General features: G+C 48.8%; 1 protein-coding gene across 1 annotated transcript in view; it reads left to right on the top strand.

The window, feature by feature from the left end:
* Positions 1 to 14,086: 14,086 nt before the first annotated feature.
* Positions 14,087 to 27,362, top strand: part of LOC149366156 (uncharacterized) — a 213,233-nt gene continuing 199,957 nt past the window's right edge. The window contains exon 1 of the mRNA XM_089549116.1: positions 14,087 to 14,680. Coding sequence (XP_089405242.1) covers positions 14,651 to 14,680 — 30 coding nt within the window. The 5' untranslated portion in view covers positions 14,087 to 14,650. The remainder of the gene's footprint in view (positions 14,681 to 27,362) is intronic.

Below are 27,362 nucleotides of genomic sequence, written 5' to 3'. Positions count from 1 at the left end.
AGTGACGTCACATCACGTGGTTTGGTGGCTGCTCAGCCGCGCCCAAGGGCTGAACTGAGTGATTGCAATATGCTACGCATAAAATGAGCGATGTGTAGAAATTGAGCGAGCAGACTTCACATGGGCCACCAAACATATGCCAAGCCCGTGATGTCACAGCTGCAAAAGTCCCCATGCTGAATTTAGAGACTAATCACGGCCAAATACAGAATCACCTCCCGCAGATGGAATCTATGCACGCGCAGTGCATCGATTCCCGGTGTCTCGCTCGATCGCTCTACTCCATACCTGAAAGCAACCGGGTCGCCACATTGCCGTCACGTTTCGCGCGCGTGGTGGTCGACCTCTTTGGCGCAGTTTTTACATGCCGGAAGGCAAGCCGTATAGGACTGCCTCGAACGCTCTTTTACATCCTCGTTTTTTTTTCTGCTTTCTGTCTCGTTTATTAGAGGAAGTCGCGATATGTTTCGAGCCCGAAATATCTGGAATTTCCCTGCTTGGTGGTCCTTCGTCGACGGTGATTAATAGTGCGAGCCTGGATCGGCGCACAGTCGCCGTCTATAAGCCCGGCTTGACGGGTGTGACTTTTGCCCGTGGCATGTATACTTGTATATTCAACGCACTGCTGAACATTGAGGGCCCCGTTGCTGATAGGGACGTATGCAATCGATAGCCGTTCGAAAGTCGTTCTACATTCGGGTGGATAGAGAGATCAAAGTCGCCGCCCAGTTCGTGACTGATTGCGAAGGCGACTCTTTCGCGCGTCCCTCCAATGCATTCACTGCATATAGTGCTTTCAGGCATGCAATGAATATAGGGCAGCTTCTCCCTCTTGCACGCATATTCGTGCCTGTTTTATTTTTTTTTATTCTTATATTGCATGAAGCCATCGAAGGAAATAATTGCGTATGACCGCCTAAGACCTGAGCAAATGTTCGGTTTGAAAATATATTTTCCACGTCTGGATGGTGTTCCCATGAACTTCCAGAAAAAAATGTTTAACGCGGTAGGTCTAACGGCTGCTTCCATATGGCCTCTCTCCGTGCTCTGTACCACCGGTCTGTGTGCCTTCGGAAATTTGTACCTGCATTTGATTTGATTTGATTTGATTTGTTTTTTTTTTTCATTTAAAGAAAATGGTGGAAACTGAGGCAAAAGCTGCATAAAGCAGCTTGAAAGGCCCTCAGTCCCAGTACATTGGCAGCAGAGGAAACACATGCACAGTTCCTTACAACACTTAACAGATAAAATGAGTCAGCTTATTAAGTTAAACAACCTGCTAAATTTAACAAAAACTTGATAAATTTAAACAACAATAGATCACACACACAAATGAAGATATGATTTTGTGGGTGTTCCACAAACATATGTAACAAAACACATACATTCAGAAACCTTGGCAGAAATTGCTCAGGAGGAAAAAAATATAATTAAATGAAATTATGTATGTTGAGCGCAAGAGTTTATAAGTTTCTTAAAGTCATTTTATGATGTATTAAGGCGGAAGCCTTTTGTGGCTCAGCCGCCGCGGTGGCTCAGCGGTTATGGTGCTCGGCTGCTGACCCAAAAGACGCGGGTTCCATCCCGGCCGCGGCGGCTAGAATTTCTTTGGAGGAGAAATTCTAGAGGCCCGTGTACTGTGCGATGTCAGTGCACGTTAAAGAACCCCAGGTGGTCGAAATTTCCGGAGCCCTCCACTACGGCGTCTCTCATAGCCTTAGTCGCTTTGGGACGTTAAACCCCATAAACCAAACCAACCAAACCTTTTGTGGCTCATACTGTCGTCCGTTAACAAAGCGTGTCACATGCGTTTAACTCGGGAACTAAGAAGTATAGAAGAAATCCCAATAGTTGCTTCACATAGAGGAGGAAAAAATGAACCCAGAAGCCACGTTTGATGACTGTAGATTAATTAGGTAATGAATTACAGGCAAAAACGTCGAAATTGCGTCGAAAGAGCGCGGACGTCGGTATAAGCCACGGGAACGATGTGGCGTCACATCCACCAGAAGTCGTCACGGCATAGTGAAAATTGTCACAAAATGGTCGGAAGAACGTCGGATTTGTGCCAAAGTAGTTTGGAAAATGTGTAATTAAGCGAAATTAGCACTTAAGATCCCAGAAAGGTGTATAATTTGGGTATCGATATAGCCACGGGAACGGTGTGACGTCACATCCACCGGAAGTCGTCACGGCATAGTGTCCTCGGCTTTCGCCTCTCAAAGTTTAGTTGCCAAAGTGTCCTCGCAGTTTTTTTTTTTTTTAGGGAAATAAATACGCGATGGCGCACATGTTAAAGTCAATGTAACGAATATTATCGTAGTGAAACTGGTGCCACTTGAGAACTATTTGATTACTGGGAGACAGGAGGCTAGCTAATTTAGACAAAAGCAACAAACTCGGAAGCCTGCTTAGAGCGCCTCAGTTTCTACATAATTCTTGAAAGATTTGACTGCTTGGGTATACAGAGAGCACTCACTGGTTTCCATTGGCAGTTAGGGTGCAGAATAAATGCTTTATAGAAAAAAAAAGTGCACGGCAGATGCGCATTATAATGTACGCGGTGTCTGACGAGGATATACTCTAGAGCCAGGTCTGCCGAAAGAATTCAGGCCAACTTAGAGCGATTATACGGTCCCTCTGTGCATGTAACGCAAATGATACGCTCTGTCCAGAGAGAGATTCGTAGTTGTTTAGGCGGCACCCGGGATCCGTGGCCGGGAGTCGCTGTCTCACTACGTTCGAAAAGATCTGAGTCAATTTCAGCTACGTTGCGTTGTTTCGCGCATTTTTTAGTGACAACCGCTAAGTCCAAAGGTAGACTTTTGACAAATAATGGGATTCATATACTGGGCATTTCTTCACTTAGAACTGATCCAAATAGAATTTCATTCGTCACTTCAGTGAATGAATGAATGAATGAATGAATGAATGAATGAATGAATGAATGAATGAATGAATGAATGAATGAATGAATGAATGAATGAATGAATGAATGAATGAATGAATTATTTTCTTAACTTTCTTATGGCCATTCCCTTTAGACAAGTGACAGCTGCCTCGCGTGAATCTGGTTTATTCTGGCTTCTTGACCCCGAGGCACGTGTACAAAATTTGTTTCTCGGGTTCCTTCGCCAATCTAACCCCGTTCCTCAATTAAGGGCGCATCGGCAATAACCGGTCCCAAGAATACTTTGTTACAGAGACGGTCCTCCATCACTGTGCTGTAATAATAACAGCTTATCATCTGACGCATCAGTGAGCATCTGTAGGCCCTCAGAAACCAGCCATCTAGTCGGTTACGTTTAGTTACGCACAGAAGGTCACCTGCTATTATTACACGATCAAGAACAGTTTTACGTCAAGGGGCATCAGTCATCATCTTCGTGAGCGGAATTACCTCGACTGCGACAGTAATAAACACCTCTTCCGTTGATCTTCTATTAACTGCGTCCTGCGCCAACCACGCCTACCTCATCCCAGGAAACTTCGTAATCACATCTTTCCGCCTGGTTCTCGCATAAGCTTCTGTTCGCAATGGATCTGCGAGGCTGTCTTAAAGAATCATTAGGCATGTGCTCTCTACATTACTCTCCCCCCCCCCCCCCCCCCTGCCTTTGTTCATCTTCCCGAACCTTTGATTTCCGACAGAAAATCGCAAACATGGTCTACGCTGGTGTCTTTGCGTCCATTAAAGCTATATGTTACATTCCAAGAGACGTCAGTAGCTGTGTCCAATCAGTGAGCCACCGACTCCTCAGTGTTTGTTGTACATATGAGCTAGGCCTTTGCTTACGCCATTTTGTTACGGGAAAGCGTGCTGGAAGGCTTCTAGGAGCTTGAGCTGACGCTTTGGGGCCTCCCGCTTAGATAGTGTGCTGCCCAAAACACGCGCGCAGCTTAATTCGCGGACGGCCCCCTATTTGTCACGGACGCAGCGGGTACGCTTGTCACGAAAGCGGCGACCCACATATACCTACTCTTCGCGCCGTGTACGTATTCTCTCTCTCTCTCTGGGGAGGACGTGACGGTCCGTTTCGCCGCGGTCCGTCCGCTCCTTCAACCTAAATTAGCGGGAACAGGAACCAAGGGTAAAGGGGGCTTTGAGAAGGGCGGCTCGAACTCCTTGCGTAATTTATTCACGGCTCTGCAAGGACGGCCGGCAACCGAGAGCGCTCGACCTTCGCAATGCATCATCCTCGGTGAGCGCGCGAGAAGAATGAGTTCCTTTCTTTCTTTCTTTCTTTCTTTCTTTCTTTCTTTCTTTCTTTCTTTCTTTCTTTCTTTCTTTCTTTCTTTCTTTCTTTCTTTCTTTCTTTCTTTCTTTCTTTCCTTCTTTCTTTCTTTCTTTCTTTCCTTCCTTCTTTCGATCTTTCTTTCCATCATTCTCTCTTTCTTTCGAGCCTTATTTCTTTCTTTCATTCTTTCTTTCTGTCTTTCTTTGTTTCTCTCTCTCTTTCTTTCTTTCTTTCTTTCTTCGTTCTTTCTCTCTCTCTCTTTCTTTCTTTCTTTCTTTCTTCGTTCTTTCTGCCTTCTCTCTCTCTTCCTTTCTTTCTTTCCTTCATCCTTCGTTCTTTCTTTTTTCTTCCTTCCTTCACAAGAGAACGGAAGAGTGTTATTCGGAGTGGGTCTTCTGCGTTTCGCGTGTGAGAAATCTGTTTTTGAACATTCTGAGAGAGAAGGATTATAAATGTGAAAAGAGGGCAGGTAGGGTGACCTGAAGCTATTGCTCTATAGCTGCATATGGCTAGTTAAATCTGGCGGAGATATGTCACATGTGTGAGTGATGATTTTGAGAGGTTGAATGCGAATCTATACGCGAAATTACTGCTGCTGTTGGCTCTACTCATAACCGATATCTAGTTGAGGTTGGTTCTACAGCTCTCCGTAAAAAGCGACGAACCGCGTTTACGTTGAACGTCGTTGTTTCGTCTTTGTGCAAACAGCAGCGTGTAAAGACAATTTAAAAAAAAAACAAGTGTGCCTAGCCCTGGCAAAGACATGTCTGTGTACTACGGGTGAAATTGAGACAATTTTCAATTAATGGCATTCGCTATGAGTTTCATTCTTTTAATGTTACGTGGAAGAATTTTATCTACATTCGCGATCGAATTAGTTTAGAGAATTATACGCGTTGATATCTTTGATTGCATCACGACTCACGACATAAAACACGTAAATGCCGTTGGGAGCGTAAAAAAATCAAATGGTCAAAACCTTAGCACTCTTCCAATTAAGCACTGGGTTAATTATTGCACAAAAAAATAAACATAACAGTTACCAGCGTCGCCAATTTCGAACTGAAACTAAAATCTGCAGGATCTATTCACACTCGTAACTATATTCTGATGAGTCTCAATAAAGAAAATAATACCAGGTCATCAGTGGTCACATAGGCGAGGTTGTCATGATAATCTCCGCTTAATATTATTTCGTGAGGCACTGCATTTCTGTTATGGTAAAATATATGACAGTTATGAAAGAGTTATGAAGCAATAAAAGATGTAACCTCGCCGAAGTTTTCTATTGGGAACTTGTACCTTATAAAACTCTGTGTTATAATAGTCACCTGAGCTTTCTGTGAGTAATCACCAGAAGAACCGTGTGTTTTGTCAAACTTTACGCTTATAGGAAAGAAAAATAGAAACGCCCGGCATGATACGACGCCACAAATGCAGGCCTAATTTTGCAAGCGGTAGTTAAGTCGGATGGGACAGGTGAGATTTGCTTTTACGGCAACAATCCACAATTTTGACGCGAATAATATTTAAAGGGTCAGTCTACTTAATTTTATCGACGATATTTTCTTTGCGGCAACCGATAGCTCTTTACTCAAATTACCGTTTAGCCAGCTGTGGTGCCAAGGAGTGCGGTAGAACATTTTAAAATAGAATTTATTAATGTGGGAACACATCTGTATGAGATGGTAGTCTCATCTGGCAACCATCTGGATTTCCGCCGCGCGGCGACAAACATGGCGGCGCCCGTCGAAGCCGGACCTCTCGCTTCGGACTGAATTCTCGTTGTTGCTGCCTTTTTCAGTGCGTTCACTGGCCATAAATTGGGCGCCTGTCTTTCGCCTTGTCTCATCTCGCCTATAAGAAAACATATAAGAGATAAATTTTAATAATTAGAGTGACGATTCTGCCGCTCCTAGGCTTAAGTGGAGAGTCGGTTTGTTTACAGCAATGGTTCCCGTCCTGACGGACAGATGGCGCCACTATAGGCTGAGTTTATTTTTGCGTCTCTGCTAGCATACACTGAACTAAAAGTGGGAATGTGCCTGCGTTTTGCGTACGTGTAACTATAAATATTCATGTGATTTACAGAAAAAGCGAGCGGTATGCCTTCTACAGTTTACTAGAACAAAACATGCGTTTCTCTGACATTGGGGCATACAAATGGTACGTAGTATATTCACTTATACTTCTACAAAAAGGACTACCACTTTCTTGAACAAAATGAACGTTTGGGGTCGCCACCATGATTTTTTACGCGACTTTTAACGCCGAAATAAAATATAAATTCCTGCCTAAACCGGGCGCAGACCCCTCGTTATTGATGTTATAGGGTGCCAACTACCAGAATATGCCATTATTTATACACTGATCTCGGTGAGTAGACTGACCCTTTAAGAAGGAATAACTTCGTAATAAACAGCGCTGTGATAATAAATGAAAGAATGAGAGCTAGCGAATGAATAGCGCTTACTATGTCCCATTGTTTCGATGTCCGGTTCTAACGATGTTTCCGTACAATTTCAACATGCGGTGACCAGCTTCGCATTCCATCGTTTTTCGAGGTCCAAAAATAGACTTAGCACTCAGCCTGCGAGGCATAACTCCTCATGGCAATGTACTTGGACCCTACAAGCCAGAGAAAAGGCTTTGAAGCTTCACTGATAATTGTTTCCCCATTAATACTTGTCATCGTCATCATCAGCAGCAGCAGCTTGACTACTCGCATTACAAGACAAAGGCACCTCCCATACCTCTGCAATTAATCCTGTCCTGTGCCAGCTACGACCACTTTATCCCCGCAAACTTCTTAATCTCATCCGCCCATTTCACTTTCTGCCACCCCCTACTTCTCTTGCCTTCTCGTGCAATCTACTCCGTTACCGTTAACGACCATTGGTTATCCTGCATTCGCATTACACGCCCTGCAGAAGCGCATTTCTCCTTCTTGATTTTGATTCGGACGTCGTTAACCCTCGTTTGTTCCCTGACCCACTCTATTCGCTTCCGGTCTGTTAGCGTTACGCCTATCGTTTTCCTTTGATAGCTCGCTGCGTTGTCAAACCCTTTTCGTCCGTCTCCACTGGGTATTAATCACAAAGCGCTGCTGTGCCTACTGCGGCCGATTACCGGGCAGCTTTCATCTTTAAATCAACGTCTTGTTATCGGCAGTGCCCGAAACGAAGTCCTCCTGCAGTCTCGAGAGCTCTTGCTTAACAATTATCACACAGTTATCTCGTTCACGGAAGCGAGCCCGTTCGACATTCGACGCTTGCGATCGAAATAAATTGGCAGTGGTTTAACTCTGGTTAAACCTGGAGGATTGCGAAAGCAACGAGGAGAGAGAGAGAGGCGATGGAGAGCGCGCGGCAGCGGCGGCGGCCCCGGCACGCTAGCTATGCACCGCTACTGCGCATGCGCAACTGGCGAGAGCGGCGGCGGCGCCTCTGAGTCACCCGCGCCAGCTGTGCGCCATCCTCGCACATGCGCGAAATGGCGCGGCGACTCGCGTAGTGTTGCTTTCGCAGCAACAAATCAAGCCGGAACTGGAACTAACGAGCTCGTATACACAGCACGAGGTCTTCTGAGCGAGAATCTTCTAGTTAACCCCGCAAACTCACAAGCGTATATTTACCAAGGCCACGTCTTTCTTCGGAGAGCCGTGAGGAGAGCGCCGCGCGCTCATTTCGATGACGATCACGCACGCCTACAGCTGCGGCAACGACGCGTGTCTTCTCTCCCAGTTGGGGTACGACGGAGAACAACGGGCGGAGCCGCCGCTGCCACACGACCTGGTCTCCGCACAATCGGACCTTCCCCCCGAGCGGCCTCCTTGAACTTACCATGCCTCGCAGACTCGGCTCATCATTTATCTGGCGGCCGACGCCACCCTCGCCCCCTTGTAGTACTCGTATCTCGAGCAACCGGACGCCCATTTCCATAAGACAAGAGAGACCCGACAGAACTGGAAGACCATAGAAAGGAAGGTCCGGCGAGTCGGTGCGACTGTACCAACCCCGGACACGGACGCACTGCTATACATAAGCCTTAAACGAGTGCGCTGCGGATCACTTGTGTACGCGTGGACTTAGAGAACAGGACGTTCAAGTCGTTGAACCCGCAACTCCGGGTAGAACTCGCCCCTGGCCACGGCTGCCGCTCGTCTTCAGAGCAGGCCGTAAAGGCGGAAAGGGAAACATTTATACGCGCAGCGACGATTCGGGCCCGTCGTAAAACACCCGGGATGAAGTCTTGGATGCCGCGAAGAGTCGCATATCTATACCGGGGGTTACTTTGTAGCAAGGGTTCAGACAATGGCGCTGGCTTGTTTCCAGGCACGCGGAATCCATGCTGGGGCTCTGGCCTCGCACCAACCCGGCTGCGGTGGATGTAACTCATACAGCCTGCGGCGCATATCTATGTGACCGCGGCTATGGCATTGTAATGTAGCCAGAACGTTCGCCTGTGCGCCCATTGTACGATTCGTCGGTTATTTGCTTACCGTTATCGTTCGCCGTCACAGCCGCTCCCATCTGTGAAAGCACAGCGAACACCCAGAAGACGCCGTAGGAGTTACTACTTTTTCTCCTTTCTGCTTTGCTCGTTTGTTCGATCGTTGGCGCGGGGGACTTTCATGCTCTGTCTCTCACTCATTCCTTTTTATCTGCTATTGTTCTCTCTCTCTCTTCCCCTTTTTTTCTTAGTTTCCTTTTCGCTCTCCTTCTTTAGCTACTTTTTATTCTCTTCTTTCTTGCTTTCCCGCTTCATTTTTGTTTTTCTGTTTTACTCTCTCTGGTGGTGGTGATAATACAAAAAGATAAAAAAATAAAGGCAAAAATCGACTGGCTTGGCTTGGCTTATTGGGGTTTAACGTCCCAAAGCGACTCACGCTATGAGGGACGCCTTAGTGAAGGGCTTCGGAAATTTGGACCACCTGGGGTTCTTTAACGTGCACTGACATCGCACAGCGCTCGGGCCTCTAGCAATTCGCCTCCATCGAAATTCAGCCGCCGCGGCCGGGATCGAACCCGCGTCTTTCGGATCAGCAACCGAGCGCCGTAACCACTGAGCCACCGTGGTGGGGTGGTAAAAATGAAGGCAGCCAAGTTTGTTCTTCTGCGCTTACTGATGTGATCATGTGGGTGAGAGTAGGTGCGTAGTGTACCTGCCTCATTTTCGATACTTCACGTTACTTCCAAATAAAAATGACAGGACGGTTACGACTATATAGTTAACGCGAGATTCGTCGGGAGCTGTTAAGACATTTGTTTCTTCTACGGTGTGTTGTGGTAAAAAAGAATATGGGAGCGGCCTGACATCTGCACAGTTCTATGGCCCCCTTTCTTTTTTTCCACGTATATTCGCGTTTCGTCAGTGGGTGTGTTCTGCCCAGTCCGCCGCTCTAGAAGCGCAGTGCCGCCGAAGACCCTCTCCTCGGGCAGCGCGTTTCGCAGGATCGTGAGTCACAATTTGACCTATGTAACGAAACATCGGTTATAACGAAGTACTCTTGTCGCCCCTCCTATAATTCTTTATTACGAGCTCTAGCTGTACAGGCATAGTGAAAAGAAAGAATCCAGGACCCGTATTACGGAACTTTGTCAAAAACCTGTCAAAAGTTATTGACAGTGACGTCAAAATGACGAAACGATGTGACGTCGACGCCTGACGCAAAATTGACGCAACGAGGAATCAGCCAATTACAGCAGAGCGGCGCCCCGAAGCATTTGCCTGCACGACGAGGGACCGTCTGCTAAATTTTTGCTGAAAGAGTAAAGAAATGCACAGTGATAAAAATAATTATTATTTTATTTTGCCAAAAATGATGTTTAAAGCTAAAAAATATAAAGAAAAACAAGAAGCGCAAGAAGTTAGGCTATTAAACTTCCTGGTGGGTAACTTTTGCTGCCGCGGGGGTGCGCAGACGGCGGTAAAACGTCAACAAGCCGCTTTGCACGTGAACAGCTGTTCCATGCCTTGATACTGTTTTCTTACGTGGCGACGAAAATCAAGGTACTGTGCGGTTGACCTAAGTGCGGAAAAATCGACGAAGCCAGCTTGTTAAGGTCTGTGTTGTTCGGCTTTTACGATCGATGAAAAAAGTGTCAAAGCGTGAAGCGTTGTATGTGATGTGTGGTCGTCTGTTTCTTTTTCCTCGACCGGTAAACAGAAGACGGCCACGAAGTGCGATTTGCAGGTGAAAATAAAGTTATTTGCCAGCATAAGCATGTTTTATTTGTATGTAGCTGTGGCACAGAGGTGTCGTCGGCTGCCGAAGCTTGCATGAAAGCCGCCGGTCGCAAATAACCGCCGTGCACACCAACGTTAATGCACACAGCACCCGCCGCTGCACCGACAGCGCATTCGCACGCAAACCTCCAAATTCATCGGCGAGTTCGTCGCATAGCCACACCGCAGTCTGCCTCTCCAGTCGAAAAAGGCGTCGGAACAGCTCGTCCGGCAAGTCAAACGCGTCTTCGTGCGCCCTCCTTCGCCGTTGCTCGCGTCGGCGCAGCCGCCTCAGCCACATACGACGCCGCTGCCGCCGCCGCCATTTTCTGCCAAAAACGAACGGTCCAATTTTGACCGCCTCAAAGCCTTCAAAAAAAAATCGTCAAAATGCGCCTGCATAATTAGGCGTGCAACGTCACCACTTCTGTCATGTCCGTGACGTAAACGACAGCCACCCATGACGCAAGAAAGCAACATGGCCGCCGGCCACGGCCGACCAATAGGAGCGCGGCTACGGCGGGGCTTTTTGACGAGTTTTTGACGCGTTTTTGACAAGTTTTTGATTTGACAGTTCCGTAATACCGCCCCAGCTGTGCAAGCTTTTCCCCCTTCGACCTTTAGTTCCACTACTGCGTTTCTAATGAATCGGGCGCACACAGGCCCTGCACAGAATGTCGTTAAGCAACGCAAACGGTGGAAACCAAGCAAAGCAAGGGAGTTTTAGTTCACGCACGGACGTGAACGCGTTAACGCTTTCGAAACACAAAACCGTGCACCCAGGCCGATTTCTTTGTACACTGATTCCCTTCCTAAGCGGGGAAAAAGAAAAAAATTTGCCAAGGAAAGATGCGAGCACAGGCCCTGTGCGGTGCCTTGCGAAAGCTCCTTTTGCTGTCGGTCACAATCGAGTTGTATGTAGTTCACGGAGACGAGGAAACCATACATAAACTCTCGCCCCGTCCTCTTTCGTGCTTCCGTACGCGTCGTACCACGCGCGTTTTCTGCGGAATGTCGGCAGGGGTCGCTGCTGAGATCATCTCCTGACGCAATAGCGGTCACTGGGGCGCGGATATGCGCGTATGCCTTCGATATGTGGGATGATGGAGGAATACCGTAACTCGGTGGTCAGGTTAAAATGAAGACATTCGTTTGCTTGTTTTTTTTTTTTTTTTGCGTGTGAGTGTCATTTTACTTCGCCAATCTCGTTTTTCTTTCATTCTTTTTTTTTTGTCTCGTCTCAGCAAATGTGTGCAGCCTTGAGGAATGTGGAACAATAAACTCCTTTCTGGGTCGAGTTAGTAAACTATCTCCTCGCGGCAAACAGCGGCGACTTCATCGGTTATTTTGCTGCACCGGATTACTGAGAGGAGTCCTTTGAGACCAGTATTCCATTACAAATACTCAGATGGTCAATTTTTTAGCCGCCGCCGCGGTGGCTCAGTGGCTATGGTGCTCGGCTGCTGGCCCGAAAGACGCGGGTTCGATCCCGGCCGCGGCGGCTGAATTTCTTTGGAGGGGAAATTCGAGGCCCGTGTACTGTGCGATGTCAGTGCACGTTAAAGAACCCCAGGTGGTCGAAATTTCCGGAGCCCTCCACTACGGCGTCTCTCGTAGCCTTAGTCGCTTTGGGACGTTAAACCCCATAAACCAAACCAAACCAATTTTTTAGCCCTGGTAACATCTGGACATTATGAACGAGCTGTACAAGGGGTGGACCCCTACAGACACTCTAGGTATCGGCCATATATAAATTGTATGCAACACTATATAAAAAAAACAGTCATGCCTGTGGTCATTTAAGTGCACCAATCGGGACAAGTATATGGACAGAACGTACCTGTCGCCACGTATACTTGCATAGTATATGTCCTTATATCATAGGCAGCACTTACTCTATATACGGAGACGTTCTGTCGTGTATGTGTGCCGTTGTTCTCCCATACGTGGGAAATTCATACTCGATATTTGGGACGTTTATGCTATCTGTTCGCATGATTGTAAACATTGTTTCTCCAGTTCATGAGTGATAATTTAGGGGCGTCAAAAGCAGAATAATCATTAATATTACTGTTGTTCATGCTACTCTGTGATTTTGATGAAAGCTTTAGATTTTTGTAGTACTTCAATGTTGCGCATTGCGTCGCACGACCGAATCCGTTCTCTGATATCCTTTCTCCTCACTCCTTCCCCTCTACCCCCCCCCCTCCCCCTTATTCGTGCGAATGTTCAACCTCAGCCATAGCATTGAAGCTCCCTGCTTTCGCTTTTTGAGTTTCGGGCGTCACTGTGCAACGTACTCTACTACTGCAGCGCACCTCGCGGTCGCGACATACTTTTCTGGGTTTCTCCGCACCCCGTGTCGCCGCGTTCACACGACGCACGTCTCGATATCATCGGGGGGCAGAAAGGGTCGGGTCTTTTCCTTCCGTCGTCTAAGTTTAGATGACTGAGAGACCCGCTTCTTCGCGGGCTTGTCGGTTGCAAAGGTCTCGGCAGAAAAGAAAAAGTTAAGGGACCACAAAAATGGGTTCCCTTTTACATCCCCCCCTGCCCCCCCCCCCCCCCCCCCCCCCACCTCCAACAAGCGCCTCAGAGGTGGTCGTTGACAGCCCCACCGCGGCATCAACGCATGCTTTCGGATTCAAAAGTTAATCCAAATTATTAAAGAGCAGAAAAACAGAGATAAATGATGTGGCGCGTCGAGAGCTGAGACGGGGCTCAGCCGTTTTCTCTCTCTCTCCCTCTACTCTTCATTTCCTCCTCGCCGCTTTGTGACCCAGTAAAGAGCTCGCGGTGTGCGACAAGCCGAAGCCCCCCCCCCCCCCCCCTACCCCCCCGGAAGCGACCATAAAGGAATCAACAATAGACAGCGTCGACGCGCGTGAAAAACTGCGCCACGCATATTTCGACCGCTCGCGTGGTGCGCTACCATCCCCCCCCCCCCCCCCTGACTCCAAACTTTGTGCCTACTGGACCTATCCACCCACCGTTCCTTTCCACATCTTTTTCGCTCTTTCACTTTCGTTTCAGTGCGTCGCAAGTGAATGGTATATTTACACCGCAGTCGGGCGCGTCGCGTCGTCCCTCGTGCTGTCTCTCCCCCCCCCCCCCCCCTCTAGCCCTCCTCCCCTATTCTGCTCCTCCACAGAAACACTCAAAACCTCACCAACCGAATGAGCCTCCCCGCGTCCTCGCCACACTACCACCGCCTCGTGTTCTGCGGTGGTGCGGAAAGCCAGGGGCTGAAGATTCTCCCCACCGCGAGGGGGGCACTATTTTGGAACCACCTTAGCGTCGCGTCCCTTCTCTCTCTTCCCCCTTGCGTTCCACCCGCCCGAACCAACGGAACAAACCCCCCTTTCCTCCAAGGTCTCCAGCGCGCATGCGTTTGAAGCACGCGCTCACCTACACTTGTTGTTGCTTCTCGTATACTCCAACGTAGCGCGCAGTTCTTGCCGACTCTTTTTGTATTTGTATTTCCATGCAGCCGCCCCCCCTCCCACCCCATCCTGTGTTTGCCGATTTGTTTGGTTCGCAGCCAGGGTTCAGACCCCGCTCCCCACCGTCCTCCCTCGTTCTTCGTCAGCGGCGGCGAGGGTTTCAGAACCGGGACGCCAGAGGACTCTGGAGGACGTGTCGGCTCTCCCGGTTGGTTCGTTCGTTCGCTCTGGAGGGTGGGGTGTTTCTGTTGCAGGAGGCTTAGCGCAGTGCGGCTTGTGGTTCGTCACCAGGTGTTTTTTTTTTACCCCTCCAAAGCGTTCTTCATCGCGTCACCGAAGCCCCCGCAAGCGTCGCTGCCAGCTTCGTTTCGGTGTCCCTCACGGCACTGCGCCAGTAGTCTTGTGTCTTCCTTCGGCATCGACTGTGTTCTGTCGTCTCGCCAGTTTGTTGCTCCTCGGCAAGTGAATCCTGGTCCTTCCCGTGGTGACTGCTGTTTAGAAAAACGGAGGTCTGGTCTCTTCTGTCTATCCCTTCGCCGAAGCCTTTAAGGCGCTACCAGGGGTTATTAGAGAAGTGAAACAACCGTCATCAGCAGTTGCGCCTGCTACCCGAGGTGGACCTGTGAAGTGCCGTTGTCGACAATCGCGTTTGGTGTGGGAACCGAACTGCTAAAGCCCCCCTTTTCCGTTCCTACGTCGGAGTCCTTCTTTCGACCGTGAGGTGAATCCGAAGAAGAAGCCATGGTACTCTCAACGCCTCCACCCAAGAAGGTGAGGTTTGCGCTCGCAGGCTTTTGGAGCTGCACGAACCGCTTGTAGAGTAGAAGTGCCCAGCTGGAGTGTTAGGTTCTCAAGAGTTAGGCACTCAGGCTGCTAATAAGCTGAGGAAAAGCAGGTTAATGTGGATTCTTAGCGATGTACTGTAAGATATACGCTCTCGAGAAATTGCTGCAGACGCTATCGCCTAGCCCGTTCGACCGATGAGCTTAAGCTCTGACTATAGCTTATGCACAAGAAAACTGCTTCCAACTGAGGCTGGTCAGATTTGGCTGAGCCGAATTTTAATTCGTTTTTGGGGTGCTGGCATAGGCGTACTGAGGTATTGTATGTTTTGCTTAGAAAACCCTGTATCTGAGATTCATGTGTCGAGTGCTTTAGGGCGACGTAGGGCACATTCCGACGTGAATAACATCCGTCTTGCAGGTTCCTCTATAGCTTAAATGTTCAAGGATGAGGTATGGTAACGCCCACTACGAGACACGCTGTCTTCAGTTTTGCAAACCCATAGAAGCGAGCTGAAAGAAAAAAAAAATTAGAATGAATCTGTGGGCCTTAATCACTGTATCCGAGAGCAGAGGAATGAGACAGGGATGACTCAAAATGTTGCAGAGCAAAATGACACTACGCAGTAGGCTTGCAGGCGACAACCTAACCCAGGCTCACTTACGTCAGCGCTCTTTGCCAACAGCATAATTCGCTCTCCTTCTTGTTTGCAATGTCTTTGCTTTCAGATTTCTCACGGACTTAAGATGCAAGTGCGAGTGCGTTCGAACTATACTCTGATTCAACTCAAGAAAAGAGTGGCTTCTCCCCGTCAGAGGGCCCCTTTTCAGGCAATGGCGTCGGTCGATTCTCATGAACGTGCTAGCGTGGCAATGCAAGCTGTGGAAGATGAAAGGGGATAGTCCGTTCCCTGCATTGTGAACCCACTCCCTGCATTGTTATGCTGAATATTCACGCTAATGGGTTTAGTGAGGATCGGCCGACGCCATTGGCTGGAAAGAAGTCCTTAGACGTGAAAAAAAAACGCTTTTTTCTTGCTTGTATGCGAATATAGTGTTATAGTTCTTGCGCTTCCAGAATCAAGCAAGAAAAGTTGAAAGCTTTCGCTGAGGAGTTCCTTCTTCCCTCGTTGATGAAACGTGCGACTGACCAGCGTTTTGACGCTGAGGCTCACTTAGTGCGCACTGTGGATGCGGTGTTCACCAGTCGTGAATGCAGGAAAGTTCATTCAGTTAACACGGGGTTCAGGTATTCGTTACATGAACCAAGTTCCTGCTTAGTGCTCTCGCATGGTGAACACTGTCGTGTGAATAGAACGGTGTCGTACGAATAGAGAACACGGTAATAAAGCAAAACCTGATTTCAGCTGCTGGCCGCGATATGTACAGAGCTCGTCAGAAGTTCCCAGGCCACGCGATCTGCTTTTCATCCCTATAGTGGGACAATTACGTCACCCTTCAACCTCAAAATGTATGTAGGGTGTAGAAGAAGTATCATTCTCAGCCCTGAGGACCTTAGTAGCTTCGTATATGCGTCTAAGTGCAGTATAATACATGGCTGAAAAGCAGACTGCTTGGCCTGAGAACTTTTCACGCACCCTGTACATATGTCCCTGTGGCCTATGCATCTTTGAAGCTGCGATTAATCGTGCAGATCTTTGCGCTTAGCACCCATAAGCTATAAATGAGGTTTTAATTACTCAGGAATAAACGACCACTCGGAAGTCTCTGACCACCGTGAAGCGCTGTTCTGTGTATCCGGTCTGTAACCTTTCGTGCACAACTGTACGACTACACCCGAATAACAGCACCGTGTACACTCTAACAACAGCGAAGTCTGGATGTGTACATTTGGCATAAGTAAGTGACGTAAGTGAAAAGGTTGAATGGGCACCGAAATTTCTTCTTTATAATCACTGTTCTGTTATACAGATGACCGCTATCGTAAAAATTATATGCTAAGGAAGCTTCATACTTATAACGAGTGCGACGTGGATGTCGTTTCTTCGCGTTAAACTTTGATACCACCTGTGGTGATCTGACCTGGGTGGTCCGGCAAGCGGGTGTACTAATGGGGAGACAGGTGTGACACAACTATCACCGCAGCTATTGGTGCTATTTCTTCGTTTATGGGAGTATGAGAAGTTGAAAGGAGTGGTTTTTTGTTATTTCTTGAAAAAAGTCATAGTTTCTTAAATCGATCCATACATATATTTTCTTAAAATTATCTGTGATATGCACGCTTTTCCCAGTGGCGTTCGCAAGTTATTACGTCTATTTCGTTATATCGATTATTCCTCGACAATTTCGTTATAACGAGATTCAGACATATTCGAGCGAACTGGGCGCGATTCCTTTCATCGATCCGTCCATATACTTTCTTAAAACGAGCTGTGAAACATACGCTATCCGGAGGGGGCTTTTGGGGGTGATTACGTCTTTTTCGTTATATTTAGTATTTCGCGACAACTTCGTTATAACGAGATTCACACATATTCGAGCGAACTGGGTGCGATTCCTTTCATCTATCCATCCATATACTTTATTAAAATGAGCTCTGAAACATGCGCTATCCAGAGTGGGGCTTTAGGGGGTGATTACGTCTATTTCGTTATATCGAGTATTTCGCGACGATTTCGTTATAAAGAGATGCAGACATATTCGAGTGAACTGGGCGCGATTCCTGTCATCGATCCATCCACCTACTTTCTTAAAATGAGCTCTGAAACATGCGCTATCCCGAGGGGGTGTTCGGACGCGTGATTACGTCTATTTCGTTATATCGAGTATTGCACGACAATTTCGTTATAATGAGATTAAAACATGTTCGAGCGAACTGGGCGCGATTCCTTTCATCGATCCGTTCGTATACTTTCTTAAAGTGAGCTCTGAAACATGCGCTATCCGGAGGGGGGCTTTAGGACGTGATTACGTCTATTTCGTTATATCGAGTATTTCACGACAACTTCGTTATAACGAGATTCAGACATATTCGAGCGAAGTGGGCGCGGAAAACGCGCCGCGGAAGCGACAGCTGATCTGCACGTGGACGCGGCCGTTGCAGGTTTCAGTCGCCTCGCTCGGCTTGACTTTTCTGGTCGTTCAACCTGACCTTTCTATGAATAGTCCGTGGCGACGCCTCGGCGCTCGTCTCAAATGTTGTTTTCTCGGCTCGGAAAAAGGTGTTCTCCCTCGAGCGGCACGAGGTGAGAGGAATGCCGGAGTTTAAAGAAAAAAAGGAACCCCGAGGGAGGAGGCTTGGGGTGCGTACGCTCCTAGAATAAGCTGATGAGTGATGACTGCTCGGTCGTCTTAGTGAAACCGGCGTTGTTAACATTCTTTGCTCCGTTTAGGCCGTTAAAAAAGAATGTTGGCTTGTTGGCTTCTGGCCGCAGCAGCGCATTGTTGGCTCGCTTGCGGGCGTACCTTCGTAGTTTTACTAACTTGTTGTTGTACCATTGTCAACACAGGGGTAAATACGTAGTTAAGCTTCTTTCAAGGGAAATGATCATAAGGTTGGGAGCTCGTTTCTGAAGGCGTTTCTGAAGGCTGTTCAGTGGCCTTGTTTTGATAAACTGTTTTTTTTATCAACTCATATACACTTCGAAACGAGCTAAAAAAAATTGGCAGTGGTTTAGCCCTGGTTAAACCCGGAGGATTGCGAAAGCAACGAGGAGAGAGAGAGAGAGGCGATGGAGAGCGCGCGGCAGCGGCGGCCATCCGCGCAGCGACGGCGGCGGCGCGCCAGCTGTGCGCCGTGTGACGTCACTGCTCCTCGCGCATGCGCAGTATGGCCTTTTCTCGGCTCCGCGAAATGGCTCGGCGACTCGCGTAGTGTTGCTTTCGCAACAAAAGATGAGCGATGATAAGTAGCCGCTTGTTTGCATAATCTTGCACTTTTCCACATTTACATGAAAGCGTATGTTGAGATGTTTATTACATCCAAGAATATTTAGCGATTGAAACAAAGCTCAGTAGTCAGCCACTAAGTATTCAAGCCATATAACCTAGTATTCAGCCAGGCGGTAGTCAGGTGTGGTTTACAGCCTCCGCGCCAAGACCCGGTGCGCACTCCAGGACCTTCCAAGCAGTCTTCTTGTAGCATGGCCAAACATTTTTTTTTTATTTTCTCTAGGAGAAGGGATATAGCTGCGCTAAGAAATGATAGTGATGAGGACAAAACTGCGTTTTTCGAAACAAATTTTTTCTTCTTGTTGGCAGTAAAGTAGCTGGTAACACAATGTTATCTATGTTCTGAATAATGTTGTACGCGCGTTGAGCCTGTGTAAGGTGGGTATAAATTTGGTTTGTTCTTCGTGGTTTCTATTACTTTCTTTTGGTATTCAGATACATTTCGTTTCTTTCCTCTGAATTTGGTGCCTTTTTTTTCATTCCACTTTCTGTTTGTGGAATTTTTTTAGCATCTTTTCAGTCCATTTGTGGTTTCTTTTTGGCTCAATTTCCATTCCTTCAGTTGCCTAAAGTCGAAAACTAGAAAGACGAAGAAAACTTTTGGTTTTATACGATACCCCATCTCCAGCGTCTTTCTACATTCTTTTATTAAGTTTTTGTGTTGTTGTAGCGCTTGTTTAATCGTTGAACTACAATTATATGGTCTCCCAAAGCCGCTTGTATCAGTCACACTGGTTCGAAAGACGGGCGTCATTTTCTGATTTTACCAATCGATTTTTTTTTATTCGAGGCGTTCCCACAACATTCTCCGTGGAGGGGAATAGCTTATTGTAAAATTTTCATATTGGGGGTTGACTTTGGCACAACCGTACGTTGTGTCCTGCGTGTGGTGCGTGGAATTCTCGTTTGGGCTTGTCGTCTCAATAGTTTGGAATTGTTTCACGATCTATAGGCTTTGCAGACGACCGAATAAAAAAAATTTATCGACAAGAGCGCCCCCCCCCCCCCTCCCTTCCACTCATCCCCCAGTTGTCCTGTCAGCCCGTCTCGTCAAGTGATTGTAGCTGTTCGTGTAAGGCTTCACTACCAACTAAGATCACGAGCCCCTAAAGCAAAGAACCACGACGGGTGCGTATTGCCAGCTCCGAGTGACTGAGCGAGGTCGATGAACCGTGAACACTTCGGTCGCCTTCAGCTGAGCGTGCGCCAAGATCTTTCCAGCCAGTGGCGCTGACCTGTGAAAAGAGCCTCTTCTTTACCCCAAAACAAAGAAAATACTCTTTCTTTCACTTCGTCCTGTCACTCGAACGCATTGGAAGTTATTTCGGTGCAGAGCGGCAGAGGTTGCGTCGACTGAGACGAGAGCAAACGGTGCTCAACTTATACCGCAAGTACGCTTCCTTTCCTTCTTTCCCTTCTTATCGGTGCCATATGCTCGCTTCACTTGGTAGAGTCTAGGTGGAGTAGACAGTTATACCTCTATCTCTATACATGCACAGCTTCCCTGCATATCAGCAGCTAGCGCCATCTCTTGCCCCCAATGGGGAACACCGCATAGATCATTGGCGATTATTGAAATTTGTAATTTCGGGAAATATTATGATTATCACGGTCGACTCTTCCTCCTCGATGCAAAACTTGACCCATATAAGACCTTTCCTGCGTTCCCGCCCGATATTCCCGACGGGCGTAGAGAATTAAATTGGGTGCGCCGAACATTCGAAGTCCCCGCGATGATTCTTAGTGTTCAGCGCCACTCTACATGTGGTGGCAGTAGTGGAAACTAAAAGCGTTTGTCCAGATTTCCTGGGCTTGCTTACAAGGAACGAGTGCAAATCTGTGGTTACTACTTGCCTCGCGCGCCTCAACTTTTGCGCCGATTTTGCCGTGTACCGCATGTGGCGCGTGTTTAGCCATCCTGGCCATAGCCGCCTGACGACTGTATAGAGAAAATAAAATAACTAAGGCAAAATAATTATCCAATAGGGTTGATCGGCGATTAATAGGAGAGGTTGTTGTCCGGAGCTGGACATAATGAACTGATAACGTCGGCGTAGACGAAGCATTGGACCTGTGCACATATGGCATATAACGGTAGCAGTTCTACTCCAGCCGCTGCGGTGGCTCAGTAGTTATGGTGCTCGGCTGCTGACCCGAAAGACGCGGTTTCGATCCCGGCCACGGCGGTTGAATTTCTTTGGAGGAGAAATTCTAGAGGCCCGTGTACTGTGCGATGTCAGTGCACGTTAAAGAACGCCAGGTGGTCGAAATTTCCGGAGCCCTCCACTACGGCGTCTCTCATAGCCTTAGTCGCTTTGGGACGTTAAACCCCATAAACCAAACCAAACCAGTTCTACTGAAAATCGCTGGCGCATGAATAAGTTTGAACATTTTGGCACTTATGACAGTATATGGTGAACCGATGTGCCTCCTGGTCACCGATTGTGCAGGCTGTTCTCAAGTGCCGTGCAACATCTTCGAAGCTAGAGGAACAGTTTTGACTTTGGTACACAACTCTTCACTTTCTTCCTTTTTCAACGGCCAGCCACAATGGCAGAACAGCACAGAGTTGTGAAAAAGTTAGCTGCAGCCACACCTTCGGCTATGTAGAATACGTTCAAGGTGACATTGTCGTGTGACAGGAAGCATGCGGAGAAGGTATAGAGTGTCCGAACTAAATATTGGAGCTCTTTGTATTCTGCGAATGTAAAAAAAAAAAAACCCTAGATTATTACAGCGATAGCTGTTAATGTCACGTTTTCCGGTTCTATGGCGTCGTTGGCGTAACACCGTGCCGCGCAGATTAGTCACAATTCAGTGATGTGACGCATGACGTCACTGCCATGAGAAAGCGCCACATTGTCGACGCGCGCACTCTTCCAGAAAAGAAGACACATTTTCTGGCATCTCTTTAGAGGGTAGGGACCGGTTAAGGGAGAGATGCAGCACCGCTATAAATAATTTAAAAAAAACGTCGTTTTCGTCGACGGTGCAGTATCTCTTTAGCCGCGGCTGCATTTCATTCTTCACGCTTTAGTCTTCGGGAACTGCTGAAATTACGTGTAAAAGACCGGCGCCTCACACGCGTTCTTTTGAATGGCGCTTGTTCCGCGCTGTCAGACGAGATGGCGCGAGAGTATAGCGGAACAGCGTGCCCGAAGTTGGCACGTTTGGCAAACAAAGGCCTCCTTAACGGCCGCGAAATATATTCCGAAGAATTTGCTACCCAGCAGAACTGCCTATGCTGCGCGTTAAAGCGGTCGTTGATAGCAGCTGTTTGGGCGCCCGCAGTGTGAAAACAGCCTTTAAGCGTGCTTTGCGAAAATGTAGCAGAGACGTTTCTTCGCCCCGTTCCTTCTTCCTTAGGATGCCGATAGGGCCAAGTTGTGGCGTATTTTTGTGTGACGCAGTTGGGAAATGACAAAAGATTTACGGTTGTTAAAAACATTGCATCATGCAGTGAACAGCGCAGTCTGAGACAAACACAGTAAGGTGAAGAATGAGAAGAACACAGCGGTGTGTTCGTCGCATTGTGGGCCTTACTGGGTCTGTTTCATACTGCGCTGTTCACTTCATGATGCTGCATAACCAACGGGGCCGCTAAAACGTCTTAAAAACAGCGACAGAAGTTTCAGAAGTGTCACTGAAAGGGGCACGGGTGAAATGTGAAACTTTCGAGGAATTGTTTGCATAGCTTGCAAATGATGTGGACACGATAAAGCCTGACTAATTACCCGCGCACTCGGCGCATCCGGGTAATGAGGCCGCCCACAGCTTTGCTCGAGGTTTCGTTAACCGAGCTGTGAATGACCCATACCTCCGGTCTCCTAGAGAGCGTATGGTTACATGCGACGAGATCACTCCGCAAACACCCCGCGCCGCGTAAATCTCACCGAGCCACAGCAAGTCGCCCTGCGACAACACAAGGCCCACTCTTTCCCACACCCCTCCTTCCTCCTCTCCCACATTTACCCCACTCAATACCGTATCTCGTGCCGTCTATGCCACTACCCGTCGGCCACACTATCTCACATTCTTCACTCGTACCGCGGACATCCCCCATGGCGCTGCAGCTCTCTGGACACTCGGATACAATTCAAAGAAATAGCGGCTTTTTCCCGTCAAAGGACCCCGTTCCAGCCAATGGCGTCGGCCGATTCCCATGAACATATGCTAGAGTGACATGCAGGGACGTATTTTTTAAAGTTTTAAAACTAAAAATCCTTGAACGGTGAAAAAAATATCCGCCTGTGTAAGGTACGGATACCCGGAAGCGCAAGCTATGCAAGCACACCTGTGAAACATAGCGTATCACCACGAGGTTAACACAACCGCCCGTTTTTCTCGACATGTGGAACCCCCGATCAATTGGAGTGAGCTTACAGTTCAAGTGGGTTTAAACTCAGCACATCGTATACTTTCCTGAAATATCACCACTGTTCATCATCATCATGGCCGCCGCGGTGGCTTAGTGGTTATGGTGCTCGGCTGCTGACCCGAAGGACGCGGGTGCGATACCGGTCGCGGCGCTCTCATTTCTACGGTGGCGAAATTCTAGAGGCCCGTGTACTGTGCGATGTCAGCGCACGTTAAAGAACTCCAGGTGGTCGAAATTTCCGGAGCCCTTCACTACGGCGTCTCTCATAGCATGAGTTTCTTTGGGACGTTAAACCCCATAAACCAACTAAGCCATCATCATCACATCACCCTGACTGCGCCCACTAGGCCTCTCCCATGTCTCTCCAATTAACCCTACCCTTCGCCAGTTGCGGCCACCGTGTCCCCGCATAAACTTCTAAACCTCATCCGCCCACCTAACTTTCTCGCTCCCTCTGCTACGCTTGCCTTCTCCTGGAATTCTGAAATATAGCCGCCGCGAATTCGCGGGCACCTAATTTGTCGTTAATGCTGCTACTACGTGTGACAAATGTACTCTTCTCCGAGCTCCTCGAGACGCAAATTCCTTTTAGTCTGTCCTTGCGTCGCTAAAGGCCGTAACCCGAGTACAGCCATGTCTGCGAAGCCAGCTGGCCCGGCTCGACATCGGCCTTTCCGCTTCCCCGCCGGCACAGGCCTGCCGCACAGGGGACATGCGACGTGCAAGTCTTCTCCTAAACACGCGATGGTGGGACCTTAGCGGCGGCGGCGGCGGCAGCAGCCGCTTCAAAGGCGCAGGCGCCGGCTATTACGAGCGGCAGTCCTGCATCCGCCCCTCCCCTTCTCTATGAAGACGCATCCTTGATTTGCGCCGTTGGCACGGAGAGATGCGGGGCTGTGACCCATTGGGACGCCTGCCAGCGGTGCTTCCTCGGCGGCGCGTACTGCAGCGAATGTACGCCTGGCCTCATGCACCTGGCACATCTAGCGCTCATTCTTTCTTTCTTTCTTCTCTCGCTCTATCGTTCCTCCTATTGTGCCCGTTGCTTTTTGAATAGGACGCATTTAGGGCGGAAACCTTTAGCAGTTTCGCGAGTTCCGGTGTAGTCTCATTCAATACAGTGTAATCGAAAACTCTGATTTGTAATTTTTGTATGTTTATCTTTTTTTTGGTGAAGGCATACGTCACCGGGAAGCCGTGACGATTGACAGAGCGTGGAAAGAAAGAAAAATTCGGCAGATACACTTACGATTGGTTACGTGTGGGATGCGAATACGTTGATGGTTCGCTGCTCATTGCACGAGCACACAGATGACCGGCCGCAGTAAAATCTAGCGACGAAATGGTGCTCCTCAGGCAGTGCGCATGATCCACTGTCCGTGCCGTTTCCGGTGGCGAGATGTATGGCGCGCGCGCACGCACGCACACACACACACGCACGCACACGCACACACGCACACACACACGCACGCGCTCACGCACACACACACACGCTCACGCACACACACACGCACACGCACACACACGCACGCGCTCACGCACACACACACACGCTCACGCACGCACGCACACACACACACACGCGCTCACGCACACACACACACACGCACACACGCACACACACACGCACGCACGCACACACACGCTCACGCACGCACGCACACACACACACGCACACACACACACACGCACACACACACACACACACGCACACACACACACACGCTCACGCACACACACACACGCACGCGCTCACGCACACACACACACGCTCACGCACGCACACACACACACGCACACACGCACGCGCTCACGCACACACACAACGCTCACGCACGCACGCACACACACACGCACGCGCTCACGCACACACACACATGCTCACGCACGCACGCACACACGCACACACACACACGCACACACACACGCACGCGCTCACGCACACACACACACACACGCACGCGCTCACGCACACACACACACGCTCACGCACACACACACGCACACGCACGCACAGACGCACACGCACGCGCTCACGCACACACACACGCGCTCACGCACGCACGCACACACACACACACGCACACACGCGCACACACACACGCGCTCACACACACACACACGCTCACACACGCACGCACGCACACACAAAGCCGCCGCGGTGGCTAAGCGGTTATGGTGCTCGGCTGCTAACCCGAAAGACGCGGGTTCGATCCCGGCCGCGGCGGCTAGAATTTCTTTGGAGGAGAAATTCTAGAGGCCCGTGTACTGTGCGTTGTCAGTGCACGTTAAAGAACCCCAGGTGGTCGAAATTTCCGGAGCCCTCCACTACGGCGTCTCTCATAGCCTTAGTTGCTTTGGGACGTTAAACCCCATAAACCAAACCAAACCAAACCAGCACGCACGCACACACACACGCACACACACACACGCTCACGCACGCACGCACACACACACACGCACACACACACGCACGCGCTCACGCACACACACACACGCTCACGCACACACACGCACACACACACACGCTCATGCACGCACGCACACACGCACACGCACACACACACACACACACACACCAATTTTCCCATAATTGGACTAGCAATGACTTCGCATTAAAAACTAAACGTTAGGTATTACGGACGCTAGTGAGCCTGACAGAACAAGAGGAATGTCGAATGAAATGCTATTTTACTTTTGTCTGAAAGGGCGAGAAGATGTCGGCGAGGATGAAGATATAGTCGATAAAGAAAATCACTTCAATAACGTAGGGCTTAGAGTTGTTATACTGACTATATGGCTAAATCGGCAGCCCCGCTTCAAAGTATATCCTCGCCACCTGTTTGATAACGGTGGTGTCAGTCGTTATGGCACCCTATATTCAGCCCACCGCTCCTGTGCGGAGAAGAGGCATGACGAACTTACCTGTTGACTTTGATCTTTCTAGATCATGCTGTTCTAATTGCTACCGTGATGGCCGGTAATAGAGTGGTAGTGATGAGGCTTGACAGAATAATATGATTCGTTTAACTGGTCTCGTTCTAATTTGTGTGTATTCTTATAGAGTCAGCTCTCACTGGCAGTATAAAATTTAAGGCGCAGATTAAAAAAAAATAGACGATGAAAAATAATTATTACATGGCGAAAACAACAGTCGCCCGTATATAGATTCCTGCGTGATGTTTCCTGATGTTGCTTTCGCGTTGCCTGAGCATTTGTAAATGGAGCTATACACTGGTGGCACTAAGACAAATAATTTTCGATCCGTTTTACTTTACTCCAATCCAAATTTGGTCTATAAACAAGAAGTGGATGCGTCACAGTGTCAAACGGCTTTCTTTCGAAGATTCAAATATGTACACTCGCTTTGCGGTGTTTCCTACGCGGCAAAACGACCAATCAGTGCTAGTGGCTTGGTGTGTACCTGGTTAAAGTCTGTTGAAATATAGATCCTCAGATATCGCCAGCACAGCGCTTTCGTTCCTATTTTCTCCTTACCCATCGACTTCTTTTTCTTTGTTTTTCTACAGTTCTTCCTTTTTTCATGAGTCCTTTCTTTCCTCCTTCCACCTTTCTTTCTCTTTTCTTCTTTCTTTCTCCACACAGAAACTGGTTTGGTTTGGTTTGGTTTATGGGGTTTAACGTCCCAAAGCGACTAAGGCTATGAGAGACGCCGTAGTGGGGGGCTTCGGAAATTTCGACCACCTGGGGTTCTTTAACGTGCACTGACATCGCACAGTACACGGGCCTCTGAAATTTCTCCTCCAAAGAAAGTCTAGCCGCCGCGGCCGGGATCGAACCCGCGTCTTTCGGGTCAGCAGCCGAGCACCATAACCGCTGAGCCACCGCGGCGGCCACACAGAAACTGGAGCCGCAGTGAAATGCTAGAACCCTAAGCATAGGCATCGTGCTGTATGTGCACTTCGGCACGAACCCAGTGCATGCGTACGCATAATCCCATTTACAAACATACCTCTGCACTTAGGGCTTGCTCTCTTCTTTTTCCAGCCAAAAAAAGTTTACCTTTCGGCCTGAAACTCGATCGATGGCATCCGCCTTTTCCCCTTCCTTCTTTTTCCAGCTTCCTTTGCTTTTTTCTCGTAAGCAGTGCCGTAACCCGGCGGCAGAGCCCGGGTCTATTTTGGACGGCCTGGCGCCCCTCCAGGCCAGCCAGTGCAATGGCGGCCCGCTAGAGCTCGCGTGCGTGTGTATGAGCAGCAGCATGAGCAGCGGGACCGACCCTCCTCCTCCGGCAGGAAACCGCAGGAGGTCACGTGTTGTTTTGCACACGACGCAGTTTCCCCTCCGCGTCACGTCAGTGCAGTTCTCTCTGGCCGCTGGCTCCGTCTGCGAAAGCGGCTGCGCGTAGAAGTCGGTCACG

The sequence above is a fragment of the Amblyomma mixtum genome, chromosome 1, assembly GCF_055824585.1.
Source record: "Amblyomma mixtum isolate Tamu chromosome 1, ASM5582458v1, whole genome shotgun sequence".
Classification (NCBI taxonomy): domain Eukaryota; kingdom Metazoa; phylum Arthropoda; class Arachnida; order Ixodida; family Ixodidae; genus Amblyomma; species Amblyomma mixtum.
Note: the sequence above shows the minus strand (reverse complement) of the source record. Positions and strands in the feature narration are given on the sequence as shown.